Genomic DNA, 27,143 nt, shown 5'->3' on the forward strand with positions numbered 1-27,143 from the left:
GTTGATGCAACAGATGCCAGCTACCCTTCAGTTAACACATGTGTGCACTACTTGAAGTTGCCGGAATATTCCTCCGAAGAGATCATGAGAGAGCGCCTCCTCGCAGCCACTATGGAGAAGGGCTTCCACCTCAACTGAGCATGCTCTCCCCTACATCATTGACCAACTCCCGTACTGGTGAAGCCTGTTGTGTTTTGTTGCAGAAAATAAAGCTGTGCTCTGATGAAATCCTTTCTCCCCAAGCACCTCACATGTACCCAGATAAACAGGAAAAACAGTCCCGTTGCAGCTCCACTAGCTCCTGAATCTGATTAGGGTCTCCTCCTCCACTGACTGCTTCACAAGGCCTTCCCCAGGTCACTCTACCGCTTTAAGGGCTTGAGCCGCTGGCAGCCAGGGTAGTCTCTCCTCACCTACTGTGTTTACTGTCATTTCTCCAGGTCCAGTGTAAATTTTGGCATAGATCATCTTTTTCAGACCCAGATATCACCATCTGCAGCGTCAGACCCTGGACACAAGCACACCTGCTTCTGTAGAGCTAACTATAGAGTGTTTGGGCATTTCCTTAACAGGTTTTAAGTTTTACTAGTGCCTGCATTGTTGAAATATTAGGATTTTTTTTTTTTTCATTTGTTTTACTTAAATCTGTCTGCATACAATCATGCACATGCTTTTCTTTTTTGCTTCCGTTACTGTGTGAGTATGTTTTCAACTGTTCATTGCCCTGCTAAAGGATCAAAGTCCCTGAGTGCATTTGTGTAATTTTACAATAAAGCTATAGATACAGAAACACTGGTTCTGTGTGCAAGGCACATTTAAAAAAAGAAAAAAGACAAAGCAAAAAGCGAGCTGTGCTTTCCCTTGTATTTTCTTTGTATATTATAAACATTTATTTAACTCAAGTTGCAGTTTGAAGTAAACAAATATTTTCAAATGTGTATGCTCCAAAAATAATCATTAAAATGTTTGCAAAGTATCAACACTGTCTTGTTTGCTTTTTCTTGCTGATGATGAACTGACATTTCTGTTCCTGAATGTGATTCACATTTCGTTGTATTTAGTTCTGGGGATTTTCTTGTTCCGTATTTAGGAGGAACTGACATCTTTGACAATGCATTGGGATTATTACAGGTCACATCAAAATTTTGTAGAAGAATGGAAGATGAAAGTTTAGACTAGCGAGAAACATTTATTTAGAATTTGTAACAGATTGAGATCTCATTTGCATTGGATCAGCTTTCAGCCATCTTGTCCAGGGCCAGTAGTGGTGCCAGTATCCGGTTCTTATTTGTCTCCACAATGTGTCCATTCAGGATCATTTCATCAAGTATAATGTGTACTTTATCTAAACTGAACATGATCTGATTGTGCATTAAGGAAAGAAACCCTCATATAAATACACGCATCACTGAAGACACAATCATAGTCAAGTTTGGTCAATAATACTTCATGTGTAATTACACTTATAAAGGATACATCCAGCTCACTCTGTCAAGAAAAGAAAACAATTTAATCAGAAACATAAAACATTTAATTTACATATTTTCTCAAATTTGTAATAATCTTTGATTAATATGTCAGTACTCACCACACGACTGAAATACTTGTCTAACACCTCTACAAAGTTGTGCACAAGCTCATAGATTGAGAGCTCATTCTGTGTGAAAGACACCATAAATCAGACTTTAAAAACTACTTGCATAAATACTGATTCCCAATGATTATGTCAGTAATTTTTCATTTTACCAATAATATAGCTAACCTCATTTTCAGTGATGCCAACAACTATGAAAAGTGCTGCGTACTGTCGATAGACCAGTTTGTAGTCCTTATACTCCACAAATGAACACTGAGGAAGAAATACAAAAATGACTAAGACATCTTGAGTTCAACAGCAGATTTTGTTGCCCCCCTCAATATGAAAAAGGTTAGAGAAAAACGTACTGCACCATGGTACAACAGTTATACCCATTCTCTCAAGAAAGAAACTCGTAATCTTGAGCGCAAATGGAGAAAAACTAACTTGGAGGTTTTTAGAATTGCGTGGAAAAACAGTATGTCCAGCTATAGACAGGCTCTAAAAGCTGCCAGAGCACATCCACAAACTCATAGCTAATAACCAAAACAATCCAAGGTTTTTATTTAGCACAGTGGCTAGATTAACAAATGAACAGACGCCACCCGATCTAAATATTCCCTCACAGTTTAATAGTAATGACTTTATGAATTTCTTCACTGATAAAATAGATAACATTAGAAATACAATAACAAATGTAGGTTCTACACCGTCTAGTACTTCAGTTTCATTCACCGCTCCCAAAGAAAAACTTCAGTGCTTTACAACTATAGGACAGGAAGAACTAAATAAACTTATCACTGCATCTAAACCAACAACATGTTTATTAGATCCTGTACACACTACACTACTGAAAGAGTTGTTACCTGTAGCAGAAGAACCGCTTCTCAATATTATTAACTCATCATTATCTTTAGGTCACGTCCCAAAACCATTCAAGCTGGCGGTTATTAAGCCTCTTATTAAGAAACCACAACTAGATTCTAGTGAACTGGCAAATTACAGACCCATTTCAAATCTGCCGTTTATGTCTAAAATTTTAGAAAAAGTTGTGTCTGCTCAATTGTGCTTCTTCTTGCAAAAAAATGATCTCTATGAACAATTTCAGTCAGGTTTCAGGCCTCGCCATAGCACAGAAACTGCACTTACAAAATTACAAATGACTTGCTTCTTGCGTCAGACCAAGGCTGCACCTCATTGCTAGTTTTACTTGATCTTAGTGCTGCGTTCGACACTATAGATCATGACATACTCATAGATCGATTACAAAACTATACGGGTATTCAAGGGCAGGCTTTAAGATGGTTTAGATCCTACCTATCCGATCGCTACCACTTTGTTTTTTTAAACGGGGAGCCATCTCAACTATCACCAGTAAAGTATGGAGTACCACAAGGATCTGTCCTAGGTCCTCTGCTATTTTCAATATACATGTTGCCCCTTGGTGATATTATTAGAAAATACGGGATTAGTTTTCATTGTTATGCTGATGATACTCAACTATATATCTCAACAAGACCAGATGAAACTTCTGAACTATCTAAGCTAATAGATTGTGTTAAAAATTTAAAAGATTGGATGACCAATAATTTCCTCCTATTAAATTCGGATAAGACCGAGATATTAATTATTGGACCAAAAAACAGTACTCAGAATCTCTTGGATTACAATTTGCAACTAGACGGATGTACGGTTACTTCCTCTACAGTCAAAAATCTGGGTGTTATATTAGACAGCAACTTGTCCTTTGAAAATCATATTTCCCATGTTACAAAAACAGCATTCTTCCATCTTAGAAACATTGCCAAGCTTCGAAACATGCTACCTGTTTCAGATGCAGAAAAGCTAGTTCATGCATTCATGACCTCTAGACTGGACTATTGTAATGCACTGCTAGCTGGTTGTCCGGCATCTTCAATAAACAAGCTACAGATAGTCCAAAATGCAGCGGCTAGAGTCCTTACCAGGTCAAGAAAATATGATCATATTACCCCAATTTTACAGTCTCTGCACTGGCTACCTATTAAGTTCCGGATCAATTACAATAGGGCTGCAACTAACGATTATTTTAATAATCGATTAATCTGTCGATTATTTTTTCCGATTAATCGATGAATCGGATTTTTAAAAAAAGAAAAAAGAAAAGCATTCATTTCCAACCCTTTATTCAAAAACAGAACTAAAATCTTTAGAAAGTGCACCAACATGTTGCTCCTTGAACATCCCTGAGCTGTTATAATAATAATAAAATAAAATAAAATGGACTAACACAAAAACATACACATGTATGCTTTACATCTGCCAAATATATAGACTTTTTGGGGTGCAAAAATTAAATAATTTAACAACACTGCGTCGTTAGCGTTGGTATTGTATCAGACACTTGCACTTAACATTTATGAAAATCAAGCTCAAATGGAGTTAATAATGTTTTTGACCAGAGAATGACGGAGATGGAGTGTTTTGTCTGTCGTTAGAACGGCTGCATAAGTGCATTAAGTGCATTATGCTTTCATCAACTTTTACAGGTTATATAACTTTGATTGTAGCTATATGGGCGCTTAGTTTTTCTTGTTGTTTAATACACTTGGCCAAAATCTCAAATTAAGCGCTTATGCACATAATGCACAGGATATTTAAAACGTATATAGACAGCAAATAACTAATTCTTCTCCACTCTTCAAACACACAAAAACATTATCCTTTACTGACATAGTGTTTGAGTAAAGAAAACGCTGTACTATTCAAACACCAATTATTTATTCACCCTTGCATTGCGAAAAAGCAGAGATCTCATCTTCTCCAGGCTGTGCGCGGCGCGTCAATCTGAACGGAGGCGGGTGAAGTTACGAGGTCTCGCTGAGAGCTCGATGATCCAATGGCGTTACGAAGTTTTACTGACAAGTTATTTTAATGCTTATCATTGGTTTACTATTTTTAAAACTCTCTGATTTAAAATAATAAAACGAATTATAAGCGACTCAAGTTTGGATAATTTTTCACAGCACCTGACTGGGCTAGGGTATGGCAACTGCCATACTCTGCCATACGCAAACGCCGCCCCTGCTCCCACACCTTGGATGACTTGGGTCGCACGGATTTCTCTGCCTCCGCCATGTATCTTTCCTCTACCTCCGCTCGTTTTTTTTTTTTTTTTTTTTTTTTTATGAGGCGCCAAACTCTGCTACCATCCGTGCGCGAGAGAGACCGAGTGTGTTCACTCCGCTCCACGCTCAACTAAAGTTTTTTTTTTTTTTAATAATCAAACGTCTCCGCGTCGCGCGACACAACGAATCGATTATGAAATTCGTTGCCAACGCTTTTAGTAATCGATTTTTATCGATTTAATCGATTCGTTGTTGCAGCCCTAAATTACAAAATACTATCACTTGCCTATAAGGCACTAAATGGTTTATCTCCTGCGTACCTAACTAGTCTTCTACCACGCTACAATCCAACCCGCTCCCTAAGGTCGCAAAATTCTGGACTTTTGGTAGTACCTATAGGATAGCAAAGTCCACTAAAGGAGGTAGAGCTTTTCCACATTTGGCACCCAAACTCTGGAATAGCCTTCCTGATAACGTTCGGGGTTCAGACACACTCTCTCTGTTTAAATCTAGATTAAAGACACATCTCTTTAGCCAAGCATTCACATAATAATCTTGTACTGTATTTATATCTAATCAAATGTACATTATAATTCTTTAGATTGGGTTGAACAAATCATTTTTGCTTGAATAGAACAGCAGCTACGCTAATTACGTCTCTATCTGTTTCTCTGATTCTGCCCCGTGGTAACTAGGAATTACTGAAGCGTCAGTCTGGATCCAACCCTTAAAAAGATCCGAGATGACCAAACACCTGAGAAGAGATGATGGCAACACCTCAGAGGACCACGGAGGAGGCCAACCCTCAGACAACATACACAATTACCAAGTTAAATCTGTCATAACTTAAATATATTGGGTTTCTTCTTCACATATGTATGTGTATATATGTGTGCATATGTGTATGCATGTGTATATATATATGTGTGTGTATATGTATAGTAGAAACTTAATTTCCTGTAAAGCTACTTTGCAACGATTGTATCGTAAAAAGCGCTATACAAATAAACTTGAATTGAATTTTAATCCTGAAGGTTCGAGTTTGAAGATTTTAAGGGCCAGTTTACAAAAGCAAAATAAAACTCAAACACAGACTGAAAGTCTACAATGTGGGGGTTACTTGTATATGTAAATTATATGTGTAGATGCACAGATATGTTTCATATAGTAATGTTTTGCATAACATGTACACTATGTTTCTGTAGTTTATCACTATATCTATTCTGAGGGGTCAGTAATATTTTTATGTCTGTTTAGTTATCTATATTCATAATATTTTCACTGCAAACAATGGCTAGTGATACAAGTAGTGTGGTTAACCATTATTTTGGGAAACGTGACTGACCTCTTCCTTCCTCCGCGCGAGGCATCCCCTGACCACATCAGCTTCCAGAGCTGCTCTCTTCCCAAGCTCCACTTGTTCATAATACTTGGATAGGCGAGTCTGCCCCTGTTTGTTGACCATAAGTATGAACTTGATCATAGTAATTCAGAAGAGTGGCCACCGCTAGAAAGAATGAGAAATTACGTCATTACGTCAGCAAATAACTGGAAGAGTAAAAAAAAAAAAAAAAAAAATTCGCGCAGTCATTTGTAAACTGATTATTTTTGGTAACCAATCATTTTCACAAAAATACCAGTTACCACAATTATTTTAACTACTGTAAAATAAATACTGCTAAGTGGATAGTTTGACAGAGCTGGTCATGTGACGTCAACATGGCAGCGTCCATGAGGGGGCGACCTGCTCCATGTAGAAAAATACTGCTTTTTTCCCATCATGTTGGTTTACATCATTTGAATATTTCTCAAAGTGGCTGTTATTTATTTTTATTATTTTTAAAAGAGTGTGAAATATATTAAATGAGAAAAACCAAGTGCACCTTTAAATTCTAAAAAGAAAAGGGAAAAAGTTCTGATATTTTTTTCACTTTGCCTGCCCTACTGTATATATTGCTATTTTTTTCCTACCACATTTTTATATGAAAAAAAAAAAAATCGAAATTACGTCAATAGTAAATAAAATGATCACAGTTGTCATTTATAAACTGATAAATCGGTTACATAAATTTCTTTATAACCAATCGTTTTCACCAAAATATCACAATTATTGTTCCTACTTTAAAATTGTTAACGGTGGATTTTTTTTTACGTTTTTTTGTTTTTGTTTTTGTAGGAAAAAGTGGGGAAAATATTTGAAATTAGCAAAACAGTGCACCTTTAAGTTATGAAAAGAAAGAAAAAAAACTCATATATCAATTGAAGCTTTTATCTTTTACTTACGTCCGCGCTACTTTATATATGTATATCTATTGTTCAAGGCCAAATTTGTATATCGTCAGGTACAGAGCCTGTCACTGATCTGGTCGCTGTACAGCGCATGCGCAGTATCCGCCCGTCAGTCTGTATTCGGATGACTCGAGACAGCGCAGGGTTGGGTGAACGCGTCCCATCATGCAGCGCGCCACAGTCCTCCCTCGCTCACCCCCGCAGTAGGAGACTCACATCCAGGGATCGGACTAATGGCGGCCGGCAAATCCGTGCGCTGACACGAAATCCACAACAGCCGCTCAGGTGCCAGCCGATTTCGTGGGGGGCAGGGCGACGTCGCATCGCTACACGGACGGTAAAGTAGGGAGGGCTGAGGGAAAACAATCGGCGACTTCTAGCAGGACTTTCCTATTTTTAAACATGGATGAACAGCCCGGCGGAGGAGGAGGAGGAGGAATGGCCGCCCAGAGACAGCAACAGCAGCAGCCTGCACCGCAGCAGGGCAACAGCAGCATTAATCCCCAGATCGCCAACGCTGGAGGAGCGCCTATGGTTCAGCAACAACAAGACGAGATGCCCAGGCCCCAGCAGTACACTATCCCGGGGATTTTACACTACATCCAGCACGAATGGGCCCGTTTCGAGATGGAAAGGGCGCATTGGGAAGTGGAGAGGGCCGAACTCCAGGTACAGACCCGTGGATTTGCTGACACACTAGTTAGAAACCCCAAATCTAGACATTGAGCGCCATCAGATCGGCTGCTTTAATTGAATACTTTACGTTGATTTACTAAGCAGTTTACTACAGATCTCGTTAGCTTCCTGTCCGCCCCATTTATGCTAAGCTTAAACCCTTCCATTATAGTAAACGAATCTGTCTGCACTCCAAGTATGCGTGACATGACATTTAGCATGCTTATATTTTAATACAGCGATCTAGTGCGTCGCGTCGCTCCCTCGCTCGTAGTGTGGATGGGCTGAGCTAAGCTAGGCTAACATGACATCGCTGTATTAAAGATATTACGCCACACTCGGTACGATCGAGTCAGATTATCTTACCCGCAAGCACCGGAGCAGATCTAATAGTCGTTGTTGCGGATTTATCGTGTCACGAGAAGACATCTGTCAACGGAAGCCTGCAGACTTTGTCAACTATTCTCTTGTTCTGCCATTTTGTTTTGGTCAATATGGCGTCCGTATGGGTCGCTTCTTTTATTGATCCATCCTACTAGCGCTCACTTTCACACCCCGCTGTAATGTACAGTATTTTTATGACACAAAATCCGTTATTTTAACACAATAAAAAGTAAACGAAGCCGTGAGTTCACTGAATAGTCCTCACAATAAGGAGATGTTAGGCAGAATGACAGCGACAGTCACCATTCACGTTCATTGTAAGGAAAAAGATGCAATGGAAGTGAACGCTAACATTCTGACTAACAACATTTATATTTCATATAAGAAAGTCATACAGGTTTGGAACAGCATGAGGGTGAGCAAATGATGACACAATGTTCAATTTTGGATGAACTATCTCTTTTAAGAGTGTTGTGAGGAGGCTGTTTTGCTCGTCGTCTGATTATTAGCATATTTCGGATGAATCATTTGCGTTATTTAGATAGCTGAATGTATCGGCAAATATATTTCACCGTCATATTTATTCACTCATCCTGAGGTTTTTTGTTTTTTTTCCAAACATGAATGACTGACCTTATGTGCAACACAAAAACAGAAACACACAAATACCATTTGACCAATTTTGTGTATGCAAGTTGTTTTGACAGCCATACCTTTACCAGCTACAATAACTTACAGGTCTTAAAGCAATAGTTTACACAAAAATGAAAATTGTCACCCTCATGTTTTTCCAAACCTATATGAATGACATACTTTCTTCTGTGGGACATAAAAGAAGATATTTTGAAAAATATCTCTACGTGACAAACTGCTTGATTTAAAATTTATTTCCGCGTGTGCTTTATACATTGCAACACTACTGACAATAGACAGCAGAGGTTTTGATGTAAAATTTGATGAAATTTTAACTAATTTGACCACACCATCATACAGGTTTGGAACGATGTGAGGGTCAGTAAATGAAGACAGAAATTGAATTTTTGTGTGAACCATTTTATGTTATTTTTGGCTGAATTATTACTTTGTGTTATGACAGCTGAATCTTCCTGCCACCCGTATTAATGGGTGTAGCTGTCATATTTTTAAAGTCTGCCTGAGCTGAGAGTGGCAGTTTAGCTTTTGTGAATGAGGAAAAGAGCTGGAAGGCCTGGGGCAGGATGTTGCGTTATGTAAACACAGTCAGTCTTCCCTTAGGAGGCTGAGAAGTTTTCACCACCCCTGTACAGACTTGTTCAGTGACATACTTTCAGGATGACTCCTAACTCAAACTTAATGGGCACTTTTCATTATTCAGAGGAAGTCAGCTTGTACTCTCCCACACTCATACCAATCCAGGTTTTCTCAGAATAAGAGTTGGTCTTGTTTATCTGCTCCGAATTCCATGTTTCAGATGTTCACTTTGCCACCTAATCATCAGACGCACGCTGAACAACATACAACAAGCAAAATAAACCGCATCAAATCAAATTGTTTTGATTCTCCAACCTTGTGTGCAGATGCATTTGGCATATTGTGTATGTGGAGGAGATGTACCCAATGTTATCGTAATGGATAGTTGTTCAGTTCCACTTTAACAATGTCTGGCTCTAATTGATGTGAAACTCTTCCTGTCAGTTTGCTGGGCCTCGTAGGCAGAGATGTCCTGAGCAGTCACATCAGGAATGGGCCTGATTAGCGTTATCTGGGTTAGCTCAGGGTTTGTAGGTCATGGTAGCACCATCTTCAGAGTTATGGCTCTCCAAAACATTAGAGATTGTCAAGTGCAGGTTTTATATTTGTCACATGTCTATAAATCCATCATCTCCTTCTTATGTTAACATCTGACAAGTTCTAACTGGAATCAACGTGATTGCTAAACAAATCACAGTCACACTTAAGCAGGTATTTAATAGCATTTTAACTTCTATTCAGCAGTTTAATAAAGCAGTGCTATTTTAGTAATATTTATATGCCATTATTGTATATTATTATTTTGATTTGCCTTTTTTTTTTCAGTTTTCGTTATGTCTTAGTTTATATTAGTTTTTTGTTTTTCTATTTAGCCTTATTTTTACTTCAGTTTTAGGTGTAGTAGATTTAGTACTTCACCTTAAACATTGTTATTTCCATATAAATCATTATTTAACATTTAAGTGTTTAAATAAAAATTTAGAATCAAATATTTACATTTTATTTTATTTTATTTTTATTAATATGAACAGAAAAGATTTTGGTAGCACTTTGTTTTAAGGTGTCCTTGTTACAGTCTAATTATACATTTAAGTACTGAGTAATATTAATTAACTGCATGTACTTAGGGTTAGGATTAGGGTTACTTGCATGTAATTATGCATAAGTACGTACATGTAACATGTAACAAGGACACCTTAGAATAAAGTGTTACCAAGATTTTTAATAGTTATACTTGTAATACAAGCAGTCAAATGTCACATAGCTTAACTCTAACCAATCAGATGTGACGACCATAAACTCTTGTATAATGGTAAATATTTTATTTTTTTGCAATTGGCATATTATATTAGTGGCATCCAGTTTTAATGAGGCATTTTCTAACAATATTACACTTTCTTAAATAGCCTTTCATGATCTTTACTTATAACTGAAGTATAAAGTTCTGTTTTAAATGTGCTATTTTATTTTATTTTATTTATTTTTTTTATGCACATTTTACTTATATAAACATTGTACTATTACATTTCCAGTATATTTCCATTGTACTATTATTAAACCTATAGGGTCCCCTCATTCAGCTGTTTTTCTCCCACAGCACAGAGTATTTTTAGTGTCTGTGTTCAGTTCGCACAGCTGAAATGCTGTTCTGCCGATCTTTAAATCTGGTAGGTGACAGAGATTTTCAGCAAGCATCAGAGAGTTGCTTGAGGCTGTGAGAAGCCAGCTGTTCCTGACCATATGTGTACTAGCCATCCTCACTCTGCTGACACTAGCAATGCTGTTTTAATACAACAGTGTTCCATAGTATTACCTGCCAGCACTTCGCACTGCTTAGGAAGTGAGAATAAAACTGAATTACCCAAAAATGTAGGCCTGATGTAATACATTGCGTTCATGCTATTGATGTATGCTTGAAACTGCTTGGTAAGGTGAATTTCTAATGGCCTAATGCTCTTACTCAGACTCAGACTCAGCTCATTAATATTCAAATCTTAATGCATGTGTCCCATTACAGAGGTGAACCAAGTAGTAATCTAATCGCTTCAAGCTACATGTTTGTTTGTTGGAGAAGTCTTGAGCGATGAACTTAAACTTTAAAAGAAGACTATGACAACTAGACATGATGGGGATGTTTTAAGATCTGTTGTCTTTCAGAGAACTTATTGAAAGAGTAGAGAAGTTTTGAGGAAGCGCTCCACGTATGTACCAGGCCTGCTAAGGGAAAGGACATTTAAAGGCAAAAATGTCCCTTTTTTAAAAAAATGTTTATTGGTCTATCATCATCAGTATTTTGTGATTTTATTTGTTTTGTGGTTTATCAGGTTTCTCGACTGCAGTGTCAGCATCAACTCCCCCGGCCAGCTCTGTTGGACTGCCGTGAAATGCTATGACCATTTGCATCTTAGGAAAATATGAGTCCTTGATTAACAAAAAGAGGAAGCTAAACCAAAGAGGAGTGAAAACAGTGACCATTCAGTCAGTCCCTGATAATCAACCAGTATGACTAATGCTGCAGATGTCTTTGCTTTCACTTAGTAGTCGGATTATACTATAACTTACTTGCTTACTCACTGGATAGTTGAAAATGCTTGGTCAGAGGATTTTGAATTAGGCAGTGAATAATAGCAGTGTTTTTTTGTGCCGGTGTGTTTCTATATTCCAGCTGCTTTCTTGAGATTTTTGTAAAGATGATTACAGTTTTTTATTTCAGCACAATTAGAGGCCTGGGTGAATGGCTAATCAGTTTATAAATTAAAGTAAATTTTCTTGACAGGTTAACTACAGTACAGTTCAAAGGTTTAGGGTTAGTAAGTGTTTTTTTAAGAAATATTCAGTAAGGACACATTAAAATGATCAAAAGTGACAGAGAACACATTTATAATGTTGTGAAAGACTTCTATTCAAAGTAAATTCTGTTCTTTTTGACTTTCCACTAAAAAATATTGAGCAGCACAACCATCTACAACATTTTTTTTATTATTATAATAAATGTTTCTTAAGCACCAAATCAGCATATTCTGAAGGATCATGTGACATTAAAGACTGTAGTAATAAAGATTCCGGTTCACAAGAATAAATTACATTTTAAAATATATTAAAATTGAGAACGGTTGTTTGAAATGGTAGCAGTTTCACAATATTATTGTTTTTACTGTATGCTCAAATTAATCCAGCCTTGGTGAGAATAAGAGACGTTTTTGAAGAACATTAAAAAAAAACATACAAATCCCAAACTTTTGAACAGTAGTGTATAGACATTGGTTTTGAATGATGCATAGAACGAAAGATGTTAAAATAAAAAAAACTTTTCTAGTGCTGGGCGGTATGAACAAAAATGTATATCACGGTATTTTTCAAAATTATACCGGTTTCACGGTATATGGCGGTATTTATTTTTTTCATGCATGATCGGGTGTTAACCACATTTTCTACTGATTGAGAGGAAAAACTGCAGTAGATTGACTTAGAATGCCCTATTTTACTGTCATGATGAGCGAATATTGTAGAAAAATTCCACACTAAATAGTGACTAAACACGACCCATTAATGCACGTTAACCAGGAGCCATTCTCATTTATAATCGCGACATCGTCTGATAAAATCAACATGCATCTAACGTTATAGCTACTAAAGAGCGGTTATGCGGTGGTTTTGGCTATATTACTTTTTTGTCTCATGCAGCGCACTGCCTGCGTCTGAGTAAACTAAAAAAAAAAGTGCATAATATTAACAGACGAACTATGCTCATATTTATAATTCCAAACAGTCGCGGTACGGCCAAATGAATGCGGTGCTTCTCTGTCGCCGCTGCACAGAACAGACGCAGAGACGCGACGCTGCGCTGGGAGTCAGATCTCACACTCGCGGGCAGCACTGGCGACATCTTCCAACTGAACCATAGCTAAGGTTTATCCAAAACATTCGCTAGGTTTGTCAGTTTGTATATTCTATGGAATAAAAGCCGCTAAAAGGGTCTGAAAGTTGCTAAATATAGTGCTAAAGTCACTCTCGTGTGTGAGACGCGGGAGCTGGTGGCGGCGCGCGGTGGATATTGTTGATGAGTTCTTCTGTGTCATCACGTTCTACTAGTTCTACAGCTTCAGAACACGCTTAGTAACACATACAGCTGTGTTCTTGCCACAATGCAATAGTGAAAAGAGACCCCTCTCAAACAGTGTGTCGCGTTCCGAACGTTATTTAAATAACACCGGTATTGCGGTATTTTAAAAATTCATATCATAAGAAAAATAAACACCGGTATTCGGTATGAACCGGTATACCGCCCAGCACTAATCTTTTCAAGATATGTTGTTTAGGTCGTGCTGCACATGAGATTCTGAAGTGTATTAACTTTATATAACAGAATTAAGCAAATTTACTTCTTTTTTTTCAGTTAAATTTCCTAACTTCCCACATCTGCCATTGGTTGGACAAACCAAGTGATGCTCAAACAGAGCCATTTTTCATAGAACTACAAAGTTTGTGCTTTTGGGGTAAATCAACCTGCACTTTTGACAGTCAGCTTACTATTTAGTGGCCTTTTAAAAGATTTCTTTGTCCAGTACAGTTTATTTCAGAGAAATGAAGCTTTCATAAGATTGTCTGTCTTTAACATCCTTCTCCATTAAAGACGACAGGTTAGTCGTCAGTTAGTAAACTCGTCATTAGCTTGCTGTTAACTCTTTAATCTGACAACTGTACGGTGGAATGTGTCATGCGTCGGTGAGGGCTATTCTTGCCCCATGTGCTGCAGCTTGCTCCTTTGTAAGGCTCTAGTTTTGGCCAGTGATCTCACTATGTTTCCCCCGGGCTGCCTCTGAGGCGTCTCAATGAAGTGACCTCACACATTGATTTCAGCGTCGTGTACGTGGGGGTGGATTGTGAAAGCACGCTCCTGCCAGACGCTTGGACAGCTCTTCTCAAGAACTTTATCACCTCGTACTCTTTGCAGGGACAATCAGTAATACCATAGTTACTGATTTATTTACAGATGTGTTTTGGTCTGTGTACGAGTCTAGTGTACTTCAGAGATGCATTTTTTTGTAATCAGATCATGAGTGCTGTTATGGGGTCGTACACATGGTGTGCTTTTGAGTAGTGCAGGGCAGGCCTCGGTGTGTCAGTCTCGTTCCAAAATGTCCATAGTCTGAAGACAAGTACGGACAGCTGTCTTGTGTGAAAGCTCTGTCCAAGAGCGTAATGGCTTTCAGCACCCAGCCCAGCCTGTGTTCTCTTAACTGGCCTTTTCTCTCTTGATCTAAACCTTTTTTAGTACAGTGGTCATTTGGATGAGTTTCATTGGATGTCTTTACAAGTGAATAATTTTCACAAAAAAATTATTAGTGAAAATTAACATTAAATTATGCTCCTAACCTCTATGTAAAATCCATAACGAGAAATGCTTATGCCATCGGAGCAATAAAGTCGATATATAGTCGATAAATGTCTCATATTAAAATTTTATACTAATACTATACTAAAATCAATTACTTTAAACGTTACAAATGATTTAAGTGTAATTCGGTGTAATCAAAATGTACAGTATTGAAAATGTATGTTCTTTTGAGAGTTTTACCTAAAGATTACATTTAGCAGTATTATGAAATTAATCCAAATTTAAAAAAAAATGATTTAACTTATTTATCTACCATTATTTAAAAAAAAAAAAAAAGTTCCATCATAATCTTTAATCAAATATATTAATACATTTTTCTTTGTTTCACCCGTATATACTTCATAATAGGGAAAATATGATTGCAGTTTCCATTTCATGCCAACTATATTTTTATTTTCGACCAAATTACCTCCAACATTAGCCAATATGGAATGATATATCGTTCAGTCAGTGCTTTAAATATACACTGAAATATGTGACCCTGGACGAGAAAACCAGTCATAAGGATCAATTTTTCAAAATTGAGATTTATACACCATCTGAAAGCTTTCCATTAATGTTTCCATTAATGTTTGGTTATGATAGGACAATATTTGGCCGAGATACAACTATTTGAAAATCTGGAATCTGGAGGCTGCCAAAAAACTCCAAATATTGAGAAAATCACCTTTAAAGCTGTCCAAATGTATTTTTAGCAATGCATATTACTAATCAAAAATGAAGTTTTGATATATTTTCTGTAGGAAATTTACAAAATATCTTCATGGAACATGATCTTTACTTAATATCCTAATGACTTTTGGCATAAAAGAAAAATCAATAATTTTGCCCCATACAATGTATTTTTGGCTATTGTTACAAATATACCCCAGCGACTTAAGACTGGTTTTGTGGTCCAGGGTCATATATTAGTAAGCAGTTGTGATTTAATCTGCCTTTTTCATTTAATTCAGTTACATTTTAAATGACTTGTCATCCCTAGTTGTTATACATGTTACTATATTTGTTGTTGTCATTTCACCGGGGGACCTTTTTCTGTTTACATAGTATTGCGCAACGCTCTTCAGCTATACTGCTTGGCAGATATTTGAGTTTGACAGTTAAATATTTTAGTACATGAGGTGAAGGTAGTGTTGACTCGATCAATGGACTGGTGTCTCACTGTCCTGCTTGCTGTGCTGTTTTAGAATGAAATGCCGCTAAAACTTGTCTTTTTTGAGGTGAAATTTGGAACTTCACTTGCATTGAAGTTTTATTAAACACTATGTTTCTCTCTGTCACCATGCAGTTTAGGAAAATATTGTATCATCAACAAGCCCACCACACCTTCCCTGTTTCTATGTAAACCGCACAGGATGTCCTCTAGTTTACCTGCCAAACAAATAAGGTTGTGATGAGAGCCTACAAGAGCTCTTTTTCTCCAGGAAGGTTGAGGGTTTGGTTTGTCTATAAATACCCCCTCCCCTTGCCTCCTCTCATTCACTTCCTGGCCTTTAAGAGGGGTCAAGTTGCACAGCTGCTCTCATTTGCTAATGTTAACCTGCTCTGTAGAGCTCTGTTCCTCTGGGTCATCGTCTGCCAGTGGCCTTGTGTTTGTTCCTCTTTAGAAAATAAGAGATCTGTGCATTTTATTTATTTTTATTTTTTGGGCCCAGAGATTTTCCAGGGCATCTTGTAACCAATTAAAATTGGGTTCTGGCTTTCATTCAGACTGATTCGACAGTCGAATTGACTGATTCATTAAAAAGAACTGCACCAATGAAACAATTTGTTTACAAATGCATATTGCGCTAAATGTTCCCTTTTGTGATGTCAGCAAGGGCATTGCTATTTATTGTCAATATATTATTTTGATGCCAAGTCTTTCTCATAACATGCAATTCACAAGCTGACAACTCAGCTAAAATATATAAACACTAGTTTAACCTTTGTGTCACCTGTCCTCATGACCTCCTATTTTGTCTTGCAGGCCCGAATAGCGTTCCTCCAGGGAGAAAGGAAGGGTCAAGAAAATTTAAAGAATGATCTTGTTAGAAGAATAAAAATGTTAGAATATGCATTAAAGCAAGAAAGGTATGTAGTGTTTTTTTTTTTTTTTCTCTAACATTGCATATTTTGTGTGTGTGTGTGTGTGTGTGTGTGTGTGTGTGTGTACATACTATGTACTTTTGAATTTTAAGATTCTCTTTTCTATTACCAGAGCAAAATACCACAAATTAAAATATGGGACAGAACTAAATCAAGGTGAAGTGAAAATGCCTAGCTTTGAATCAGGTAAGTTGACACAACTTCCTTTTGAATATCTGTATATACACTTTGGCAAATATTTAGTTTTTAAGGTTAGAAGTCTCTTAAGGCTGTATTTATTTGATCAGAAATACAGTAAAACCAGTACTATTGTGAAATATAATTACAATTTAAAGCAACTGTTTTCTATTTTAATATATTTTAAAAAGCTGAATATTCAGCAGCCATTACTTCAGTCTTTGGTGTCACATGATCCCTCAGAAATCGTTCTGAAATGCTGATTTGCTGCTCAACAAACATGTCTTATTATTATCAATGTTGAAAACAGTCGTGCTGTTACTAACCCCAAACTTTTGAATGGTACTTAGTTTGTGTGTGTGTATATTCATATGTTTTGTTCTGCTTTCACTGATGTGGATTTATTGTTTGTTTTGTTTCTTAAACAAGATACCAAAGAAACAGAGGTCTCGGCTATACCTCAGAACAGCCAGTTAACGTGGAAACAGGGCAGGCAACTCCTCAGACAGTAAGTTAGTCTTGAGTTGTCATGTTTTCTGAATGATACTTCTCTGAGTGGAAGTTCATGGGCATCTGCGTCATCACGTTATGGCTATTTGTGTCACCTGATTGTCTGAGCTCTGTTCTTACTGTCTTTATACGTCACTGTCCTTCAAGATATCTTCAGGAAGTAGGTTATACGGACACAATACTGGATGTCCGGTCGCAGAGAGTGCGGTCGTTACTGGGGCTGTCTGGCTCAGAGCAAAACGGTTCTGTGGAAACCAAGAACCTAGAGCAAATTCTCAATGGAGGAGAGTCTCCAGCCAAAAGAAAGGGACAAGACATGAAAAGGTACAGATTTCCTTGGATTTTTTGGGGTCAATTCAACTGGTAGATTAATATAAAGAGCTGTTTTGAAACATTGCTTATGATGCCTTTGGTTTAACAGGAATCCAGAGGTTCTGGAGACATTTAATTTTTTAGAAAATGCTGACGATAGTGATGAAGAGGAGGAAGATGAGGGTGACATAATGGAGGACGTGCCTGACAGGAGCGATAAACATAGAATAAAAAAACATAAAATTAAGGTGCGTAACAATTTTAGTAATAATTGATGTTATTGTTCTCGGGATATGATTGTTTATGTAATATAGCCTATAACGATAACTTGTCCAGGTTGGAAATGAAGGTTTGGCTTCAGACTTACCGGATGACCCTGACACAGAGGAGGCACTCAAGGAGTTTGACTTTCTGGTAAACGCGGAGGATGGAGAAGGTGCCGGAGAGGCTCGGAGTTCAGGAGACGGCACAGAGTGGGGTAAAATAGTGCTTACCAAACTCAAATAGACAAAATGGATGAATTTATAATCATTAATCATTATGGCTGCTCAATTCTGCTACAGTTAAAAAAAATAAAATAGATAATTGTGACTTTTGGTCACATAATTCTGACTTTTCTTTTCAGAATTGCAAAAAATTCAAAAAAAAAAAAAAAAGTTTTCTAGATTTTTTTATTTTTATTTTTGCCTGAAGTTTTTTTTTTTTTTTTTTTTTTTTTAATCTGAATTGTGGAATAAAAAGTTGCAATTACCTTTTTAGTTTTTTATCCTGTGGCGTAAACAAGCTTCTATAGATTATAGATCTGTAATGAAGTAGGGCACATCTCAAAGGAGTGTTTGATGATTGAGCAATGACTGCAGGTCTATTATCATGTAGGGTTAAAATAAGGCCTGCAATTAAAGGACTACTTCACCCAAACTAGAATATTTTGTTTTCATTTACTTGCCCTCATGTTGTTTCAGCTCTGTTTTCTTTCTTCCACAAAACACAAAAAGACATTAGGCAGAATGTCTATGCAGATCTTTGCCATAGAGTGAAAATGAATGGAGATTTATACTGAATCCTAAAAGTACATTAAAAAGCACCAATTGGACAAATAGTGTGCTATATTACAAGTTAGTAGTGTTTTTATTGACTTATAATTTTTCTCTCTGCTGTCACGTACGCTATGGTTCAAAATACTAGGAATGTAAGCGGTACTTCCTTAGTAAAAATCATTGCCTACTTTCAATCTATGAAACGAGTTGCTTGGTCATTCTGCAAGTTTTCATATGTTTAACACACACAGCACAAAATTCAAAAAGTATTTTTTTTGCGTGAACTATTCTTTCAACGTGTGCCTGCATGTGCATGCGTGTCCTTCGTATGTGTTTTGTGGCACACGCTGGCCCTGGGGTAGAATCTTAATTAGGCCAGTTGCTGCATCAGCATTCCTCACAGCTTCCAGCACGGGAGATTCTCTTACTGCTCTGACTAAAGCCAGCTGGGTCAAACACATCAGCTCATTACATCCATCCCACACCCTCACTTCTCCTTTCTTTATCTCTCACTCTTTTGTCTTACTCTCTTCTGTCTGTTCTGACCCACTTCTAAACTAAGGATTATGTAAATGTCACCATAAATAGGACACGTATTTTTGGTAAAGAGGCATAAGTATGTGTGAAGTGTGTTTCACCCTTAAATCAAGACATTTATTACCATAAACACTCTGTATATTTTCTTATCACTGTATCTATTAGGGTTGCACAGTGTATGGTTCTAGGAAATGTTACCAAAAATCTTTTATATATATTTTTATTAAAACAATTTTTTTGTTATATATTATATTTATATTGTTTTTGTATATATTTTATATAAGATTATATAAAAGAGAAAAATATGTAATAATATTTAAAAAAAATACTTGAAGTGCTACAAATTTTAGTTAATTTAATAAATATTTCTAACAAATATACATTTGAAAACAATGGATTACTTTTTTTCTGTATTGCAAAAACCCAAAAAACAATTGATTATTCTACCTCAGTTATTGAACCAGAATTGAGGTTAGTGTTTACTTACTACATAAACTTACCCGATTATATCAAATAACCTGCTTTTTGGGATACCCCATAGAGCAACCAGAGGCTGGTGTGATATTAAAGTCAAAATCTTGCTATTGATCCAACCTGTATTATTACTTTAGATGCATGTTCTGTATTACACCCTCACAAAGCTGTTCGACTGCTGATGAATGTGTTTGTTAAACAGTCTTTTGCTTAAGCCCTGTTTTTAAATCCCAAGGTGTGGCACCTTGTTTACTGGGCCGTTCTCTTCTCTTTCCTATTCTTAGCTGAGCCTCTGCCATTCACGCCTGGTGGGGGCAAGTCCTTTATCATGGGCTCTGATGACATGTTGGAAAGTGTGCTGGGCCTGGGAGACCTCGCGGATCTGACTGTGTCCAATGACGAGGCTGAATACAGCTATGATGTAAGCACCCCACTGCTCTTCTGCTTTAATAATAGTCTATTCTGGCATTAATAAATAATAGACTCTACTTTAAAAAAAAAAAAAAAAAGGTCTGTTCCCTGCTCAAGTCTGTATTGTGTTAACCATCAGTTAACAGTTATAAAAACAGCCGGTCCTGTTTACTCAAATGTCATGTACTATATTAGCTTCATTCTGTATGAAGGTTACAGAGGACCTCGGTTGTCCAAGCCGGTGTGGTTTGCCGTCCGCTCAAATAGGACAACTATCCTAATGCCTCACAGTCAGTCGACCTGAATTTCCAGGTTTCATTTCACAGTTGTTAAAATGCCTCTACAACGGCACCTCCCTCCACCCTCTATTTTTAGCTGCCAGCCAATAAGGACGCGTTCAGGAAGACATGGAATCCCAAATATACCCTGCGAAGCCACTTTGATGGAGTGCGGGCCCTGGCCTTCCATCCTGTGGAACCGGTGTTGGTCACCGTCTCGGAAGACCACACCCTCAAACTGTGGAACCTCCAGAAGACAGTTCCTGCCAAAAAGTAAGTGCCTGTTGTGGCTTTCCAAGAAATGGGGATGTCTTGGGATTGCTTTTGATCTTCAAAATGATGTCTCATGAAGCACATTGATTTTATCACACAACATTAATGTTCCAAACAAACTGCTAAACAAAGTTTCATCTTGCTTTGCAGAAGTGCCTCTTTTGATGTGGAGCCCATATACACGTTTAGAGGGCATGTGTGAGTATTGATTTCATGATATTGATTTTTAATACACGTTTTAAAACCTGCCTGTCAAACATTTCAAAAAGGTTAGCCTCCAAGATTTACAAATAGCCACTGATAAGCAGATTTCCTTACAAGAGCAACAAAAATGGATGCCGAGGTTGTTTTTGTCATTCTAGTTTTTCCTAAATGTGTTGAGGACAGTGAAAGTGTTTTGACAGTGTGGACAATACTGTACATGTAGGCATTGCCACAACCTTGTGTGTTCAGAAAGTTAGTTTTCTCCCGGCCTCTGCTAGGCCCATCCATGATGGTTACATGTGATCCATAACTCCAGAGGATGTCCCACAACACACCAGCCAAAATGTGATGTGAGATATTTAAAGATGCATTCACTAAGTTTTTTGTTTGCCCTTGCTCATGGCAGTGCTCTAATACTCTATACTGACACGTACTGGTCCGGATGCTTTAAGTTTATTCATTTCTGAGATCTCTTGCCAGTGCTTTCTTTTTGCTGACATACTACAAACATTTGTGTATTCAATCCCAATGATTATTGGTATATTGTTGGTGGAAAGCAGTTTGCTGCTGCATTACACAATAAACAGTCTAGCTGCTTGAAGACCTAGCATATTTACTCATTATGGTTAGTAATAATGTAGCTGGTCAATTGCATGACGGGGGATTGTCATGTGATGCCAACCTGATGCTGTCCACGAGGGGGCGACCTGCTCATTGTAGAACAATGGTTCTCAACAATTTTGAGTCCTAAGGCATTTCAACTCCACAGTTGTCCACAACAATATTTAGTCCCATCAGGATCAAAAAAATAAATAAAAATTGACCTATTTTACCATGTTTTTATTTTTGCAATGAAAATGGCCACTGTTGAAATGAGCATTGTGAGAATCCTGGGTCTTCAAAAACAAATAAAAAAACATTTGTTGAGGAGGTGAATTAAAAAAATAAATATTTAGATTTTTAGTTGTTTTAGCTTATTTTAAATACTTGTTTTGTCTTATTTTAAAATGATTTCGATAAATTCAGTAAATTACTATTTCTAGAAGACTCCGATATCTTTGTCTCATATCAGTTTACATTATTTTGTTCAAAAGTGCTTTTTATTTCTTTTGGGGTTTTTTTTTATTTATTTTTTTTAAACTGACTGAGTGCACCTCCATATAGCTCTTGACAAGCTTCTCTTCAGTCATTGCTGTTGTTTGGAACTGGATAGTGAGTGTGTTAAATGAGGGCACATGATATTTACACTCTGAGATCTCGGTCCTGTCCTGTGAGCGTGTGTGGTCTACAGTTTGCTGTTGTTGCTCCAGGATGTTTCCACATCACACATACAGCTGATCAGGGCAAGAATTTAACAAACAAACTACTGGCACTGTTTGACAAAAATATTGTATTTTCAATTAATGCACTTTCGTGACCCCCAGAAAGTATTTGGACACTCCAGAAACATTTAAGTGTAAAAGAAAACTACCATAAAAAGAAATGGCACTCGATTTGATGTTTTCTTTTCTAATGCATTGACATCCATAAAATGTTGATGTGTCCCTACGCACTTTTTAGGGCCCCTGAGTAAACAATATTGTAATCTGCTGAATCAGACAGTAATATTTTGCCTCACAAATCCTCTTAACCTGTATGATCTGTTGCTGCAGTGGGCCTGTGCTCTCATTGACTGTGACCTCGAGCGGCGAGCAGTGTTTTAGTGGTGGAATCGATTCAACAATACAGTGGTGGAACATTCCCAGCTCTAACGTAGACCCTTACGACACATATGGTGAGAAGATCAAATCTGTGTGGCTATGTCACATCTTATTTTGATAAAACTTAAAAACAAGCAAGAATTTAAAAGGAGGAAGCCTGCCTGATCACTAGTATCTTCTCTATGTGTGTGCTCTGTTTGAATCAGACCCCAGCGTGTTGGCCGGTACGTTGTTGGGTCACAGTGACGCAGTGTGGGGATTGGCTTACAGTGGAATCAAAGAGCGCCTGCTCTCCTGTTCAGCTGATGGGACGATCAAGCTGTGGAACCCTCAGGAGAAGTCACCGTGTCTCAGCACATTTAACTCAGATAGAGGTGAGTGCATTGTATATTGTTTGCACTGTTCTGTAATCAATGACGTGTTGGCAAACTAATTTCTTAATTTCCTGTCTTTCAGATCATGGTTTTCCCACATCAATTGATTTCAATGGGTGTGATCCAGCTCATATGGTGGCGTCCTACAACAAGGGAGATGTTGTCATTTATGATCTAGAGACATCACAGCCCGTCGTGGTATTCTCTGCACAGGGAGAAAGCGGTACGTCCTTCACATTTGTTCTAAAAAAGACAAAGTACACTTGTGGATATGTGATATAATATTTATATATAGTTCAGCAGTTTAATTACAGGAGCATGATAATTGAATTTATCATGTTTACTTTCTTCTGCTTCGTTGCAGCTATTCCTTTTGGGAACCACATTAATAAAGTAGTCACCCACCCCACCCTGCCAATCACAGTCACCGCTCACGAGGATAGACACATCAAATTCTTTGATAATAAATCAGGTGAGTGTTTTTTTTTTTTTTATTGTGTCATTATAAAATATCATTATCATTATAAAATATTGATGCACTATTGTTCACTAGTTTGGTGTCGGTACGATTTTTATGTTTTCGAAAGAAGTCTTATGTTCACCAAAGCTGCATTTATTTGATCAAAAATACAGTAAAACAATAGTATTGTGAAATATTTTTACATTTTCAAATAACCGTTTTCCATTCTAATATTTTTAAACTGTCATTTTTAAAATCTAAAGATACTTAAGTCTTAGTGTCACACAATCTTTAAAAAAATAATTCTAATATGTTGATTTGGTGCTCAAGTAACATTTCTTAATATCACAGCACAAAATCACTGCTTAATATTTTTGTATAAACCGTGATATTTGTTTCAGGATTCATTGATGAACAGAATTAATTTGAGAGGGAAATCTTGTGGAATATTATAAATCAATTTAATGCATCCTTGCTGAATGGAAGAAAATTGTATTTCTTTAAAAAAAAAAAAAGACTTCTGTATGTCTGAATTTTTTGTTGTTTTTTTATTTTCCCATTTTGTTTTAGTTATTTAAAATCTTAGAAATATTTCAGTGTATTATTTCAGGGGCGTCATGCACTCATTATTTTTGAGGGGGCACGAGTTGGGGGGAGGGGGGTCGTCATGTGACACATTGCAGCCACAACAGCACTTATGTTTTATTTATTTTTTCATTTTTATTCGAAACATTCCCAAACGCATTAACTATATCATGAAATATCTTGATTCTCACCTTTATAGATTGTTGATCTATAGTGGGCGATGGTCAAAGTAACCTAATAATGTAATCTATTAACAATAATTCAGATTATTTAACAGATGGGTGTCTTGCCTTAACATTTTTAATATGACTGACTTTATATTTAATGTGAATTTAACATTGAAAGTTAATGTGAATAAAAACATTGCAAGTTAGGCTACTAATCACAACACTTTCATTGATAATGTAAATGTTCTTTGCTCTCTTTCAGTACAAAGAACATTTCAATGACTAGTTCAAGCACTCTCAAAAACTCCCATTAAAATCACTGAAGCTGTTTACACTGAAATTAATATCTTACAGATTCGTACACACATTTGCACTTTGTTGTTTCTGACGAGAGAATTCTCCAGAAAGAGGTATTCAGTCAGCGAGCAAGTGAAGAAAACACCACATTTCAGCGATGACTCATCTGAACGTCTCTGATTGACCTTTGCATTCATAAGCTCAACAGAATCGTGTGTGATTGTTTATAATGCGCAGTGCTGTAAAAACGCGTCCGTCTCTGGCTCAGCACCAGCCAGCGAAGGCAGATTTTAATTTAGCAGCTGATGATATGAAGCACTGAACGTTATAGAAAATATTATTCGGCTATTTTTGGTCTTTTGGAAATCTGAGGGGGCACGTGCCCCTTCACTTTGAATGGGCATGATGCCTCTGTATTATTTGTTCATAAAACGTTTTTGTTTTTGCCAGAAGTCACAAATATCCAGAGAAAAGTTAATGATTTGTTGAAGTCCTGTTTGGGTATATTCATCACCTTCCATCCATCTCTCTTTGTAGGTAAAGCCATCCATGCAATGGTGGCTCACTTGGATGCTGTTACTAGTCTGGCTATAGATCCAAATGGCATCTACTTGATGTCAGGAAGTAAGTGTTTTTATTTTTTTCTTTGACGAAAGTCATAGCGATATATAAATATATTTTAAATTTTCTGCTAAATTGTCCCTTTAAATATAAACTTAATGTCTCTTCTTCGTCTAACACAGGTCATGATAGTTCCATCCGCTTGTGGAACGTGGACAGCAAGACATGTGTACAAGAGGTTACTGCGCACAGGAAAAAGTCGGACGAGGCCATATACGACGTTGCCTTCCACCCATCTAAGGCATACATAGGAAGTGCTGGAGCCGATGCCCTGGCCAAAGTGTTTGTATAAAAGCACGTCCGAATTAATGCATACGTGAAGGCGAGAGAAAGAAAGGACTGCTTCACTGCCTTGTGTAACAAGAGTAGCATTTCTCACACTACATTGAAGTGGCTTCCACCTACGCTGTCAAACTCACACCACACACACGATACCAGGTGCCAAGAGGGGGACGTGCCGTTTTTTTGCGAAGCCAGTGTGGAGTGCTCAATCAGTTTTAATCTTTTTTTTGTTTTCTTCAAAAAAAGAAAAAAATAACTGTAATTTACTGTAAGTCAAAGCTGGAGTGAAACCAGTGTTTGTAGCCTTTTGACTGGTTTTGAACTGAGCTGATAATGTGTCCTGTAGGTATGTTTCAGTGACCATGGAGTGGTTATCATGTTCATCCATCAGTAGGTTGTCACCGACCATCATCCGGGCACCAGAGGAACCGCCCTGCCGAGCCATAAACCAGACCCTAATCTCAGTCACCCTCCTCACCCTAATGTAGCCTGCAAGCGAAACAGTTAAACTCAGTCAACCTTCATACCTTTAGCGTTTGTTTCATTTTTTGTGTAAAAAAAGTATAGTTTTTATAATCAATTTTATATAAATAAAGACTGTCATAAAACCGCTGAAAATCACACTTTTTTTTTTTTTTTTTTTTAAAGGGACTATAATCCCACTCAAGCCCTCCATTTTATGCGGTTCTTCTTCTTGAAGGTCTTGTGTCTCTGGAAACCCTGGATGAGTGCTCTCCTTACGCATACTACATTGCTTTAACATTGTTTTATCACATAACGGAGAGACTGTACGCTAGTAGAAGCACATCGCGTGTTGCCCTGAGAGCTTTTAGGAATTTACAAATAAACTGCAGCATCCTGTCACTATGTGATGTTTCTGTACACCTTACTGTAAAATGAGTTTAAGTATCACAGGTTAGAGATCCGAACACTATTTATTTTCTGTTTGTGGATAGTCTTATCCTTCAGAGCATAGCTTGATGGTAACTCAAAGATTGGGCTGTCGCTAACCAAACCGAACAGGTTGTCTGATAGGAAATTAACGCATATAGGTTCATATAAAAGCTCACGCCGTTTCTTGGTTGGCTGAAAACGGAGTTTAAATTCACCTCATGATGCTGGAGATCAGGAGAGAAACGATAAGTTTTACTCATTATCATTTACTCACCCTCATGTCATTACAGACCTGTATAACTGGAACGTTAAAGCTACTTTGAGGAATGAAATGGAACTCAGTGGAATGTTAGTTACCAACATTCTTCCAAAAATGAAAGAAAACCTTATAGGTTTGGAATGAAATGAAGGCGAGTAATTGATAGAATTCTCATTTTTGGGATTGGAGTAATCAATCAGATTTATTCGAAATATTTGGTTTGGTCGTTCTGCCCCAATCTATTCAATGATTTTTAAAGGAAACAGTGCAGTTTATGGTGTAACAAAAGACCTTTTTGTTTGTGTAATGCATGATTAATACTACAATAAAGTATTTTTTCTAGTCTTCCAAAAGTTCTGATCAGTTTGAAGAGTTTTGATGAGTTTTGTAAGGTTTTTGATTTACTACGAATCAACAGATTTTAAAGATTGTACCACATAGCAAAACAACTGTTGAAAAGTAATGTATATAAAATGTCTATAATAAATATTAAATGGTGTATCTGTATATGCAACATGCCCCTTGTCTCGACAATTAATGCAGC

The 27,143-nt window shown here is 37.2% G+C and overlaps 3 protein-coding genes across 4 annotated transcripts in view; 2 read left to right on the forward strand and 1 right to left on the reverse strand.

The window, feature by feature from the left end:
• The window catches only part of hectd1 (HECT domain containing 1), a 34,282-nt gene extending 33,306 nt beyond the window's left edge, over positions 1–976 (forward strand). Inside the window, exon 42 of the mRNA XM_058749766.1 lies at positions 1–976. Coding sequence (XP_058605749.1) covers positions 1–138 — 138 coding nt within the window. The 3' untranslated portion in view covers positions 139–976.
• ap4s1 (adaptor related protein complex 4 subunit sigma 1) lies at positions 184–8,465 on the reverse strand. 2 transcript variants are annotated; one of them, XM_058749765.1, is made up of 6 exons: positions 8,014–8,460; positions 6,029–6,190; positions 1,763–1,849; positions 1,589–1,657; positions 1,477–1,488; positions 184–1,361 (listed from the first exon to the last, which is right to left on the reverse strand). In XM_058749765.1, the coding sequence occupies exons 2-6, from the start codon at positions 6,164–6,166 to the stop codon at positions 1,233–1,235; spliced, it is 435 nt and encodes a 144-aa protein (XP_058605748.1). In that variant the 5' UTR covers positions 6,167–6,190; positions 8,014–8,460; the 3' UTR covers positions 184–1,232. The 2 variants fall into 2 exon arrangements, with proteins under 2 accessions (XP_058605748.1, XP_058605747.1); XM_058749764.1 differs by having other exon boundaries at positions 184–1,488; positions 8,014–8,465.
• On the forward strand, positions 6,853–27,113 carry strn3 (striatin, calmodulin binding protein 3). Its single transcript, XM_058749760.1, has 16 exons — positions 6,853–7,641; positions 16,629–16,732; positions 16,860–16,933; positions 17,354–17,432; positions 17,582–17,758; positions 17,856–17,994; positions 18,083–18,224; positions 20,079–20,215; positions 20,581–20,756; positions 20,907–20,954; positions 22,613–22,734; positions 22,867–23,034; positions 23,117–23,257; positions 23,399–23,506; positions 25,081–25,167; positions 25,287–27,113. Exons 1-16 carry the CDS (start codon positions 7,375–7,377, stop codon positions 25,454–25,456), a joined length of 2,139 nt encoding a protein of 712 aa, XP_058605743.1. The 5' UTR covers positions 6,853–7,374; the 3' UTR covers positions 25,457–27,113.
• Positions 27,114–27,143: the final 30 nt, after the last annotated feature.

Source organism: Onychostoma macrolepis, chromosome 17 (genome assembly GCF_012432095.1).
Source record: "Onychostoma macrolepis isolate SWU-2019 chromosome 17, ASM1243209v1, whole genome shotgun sequence".
Classification (NCBI taxonomy): Eukaryota; Metazoa; Chordata; class Actinopteri; order Cypriniformes; family Cyprinidae; genus Onychostoma; species Onychostoma macrolepis.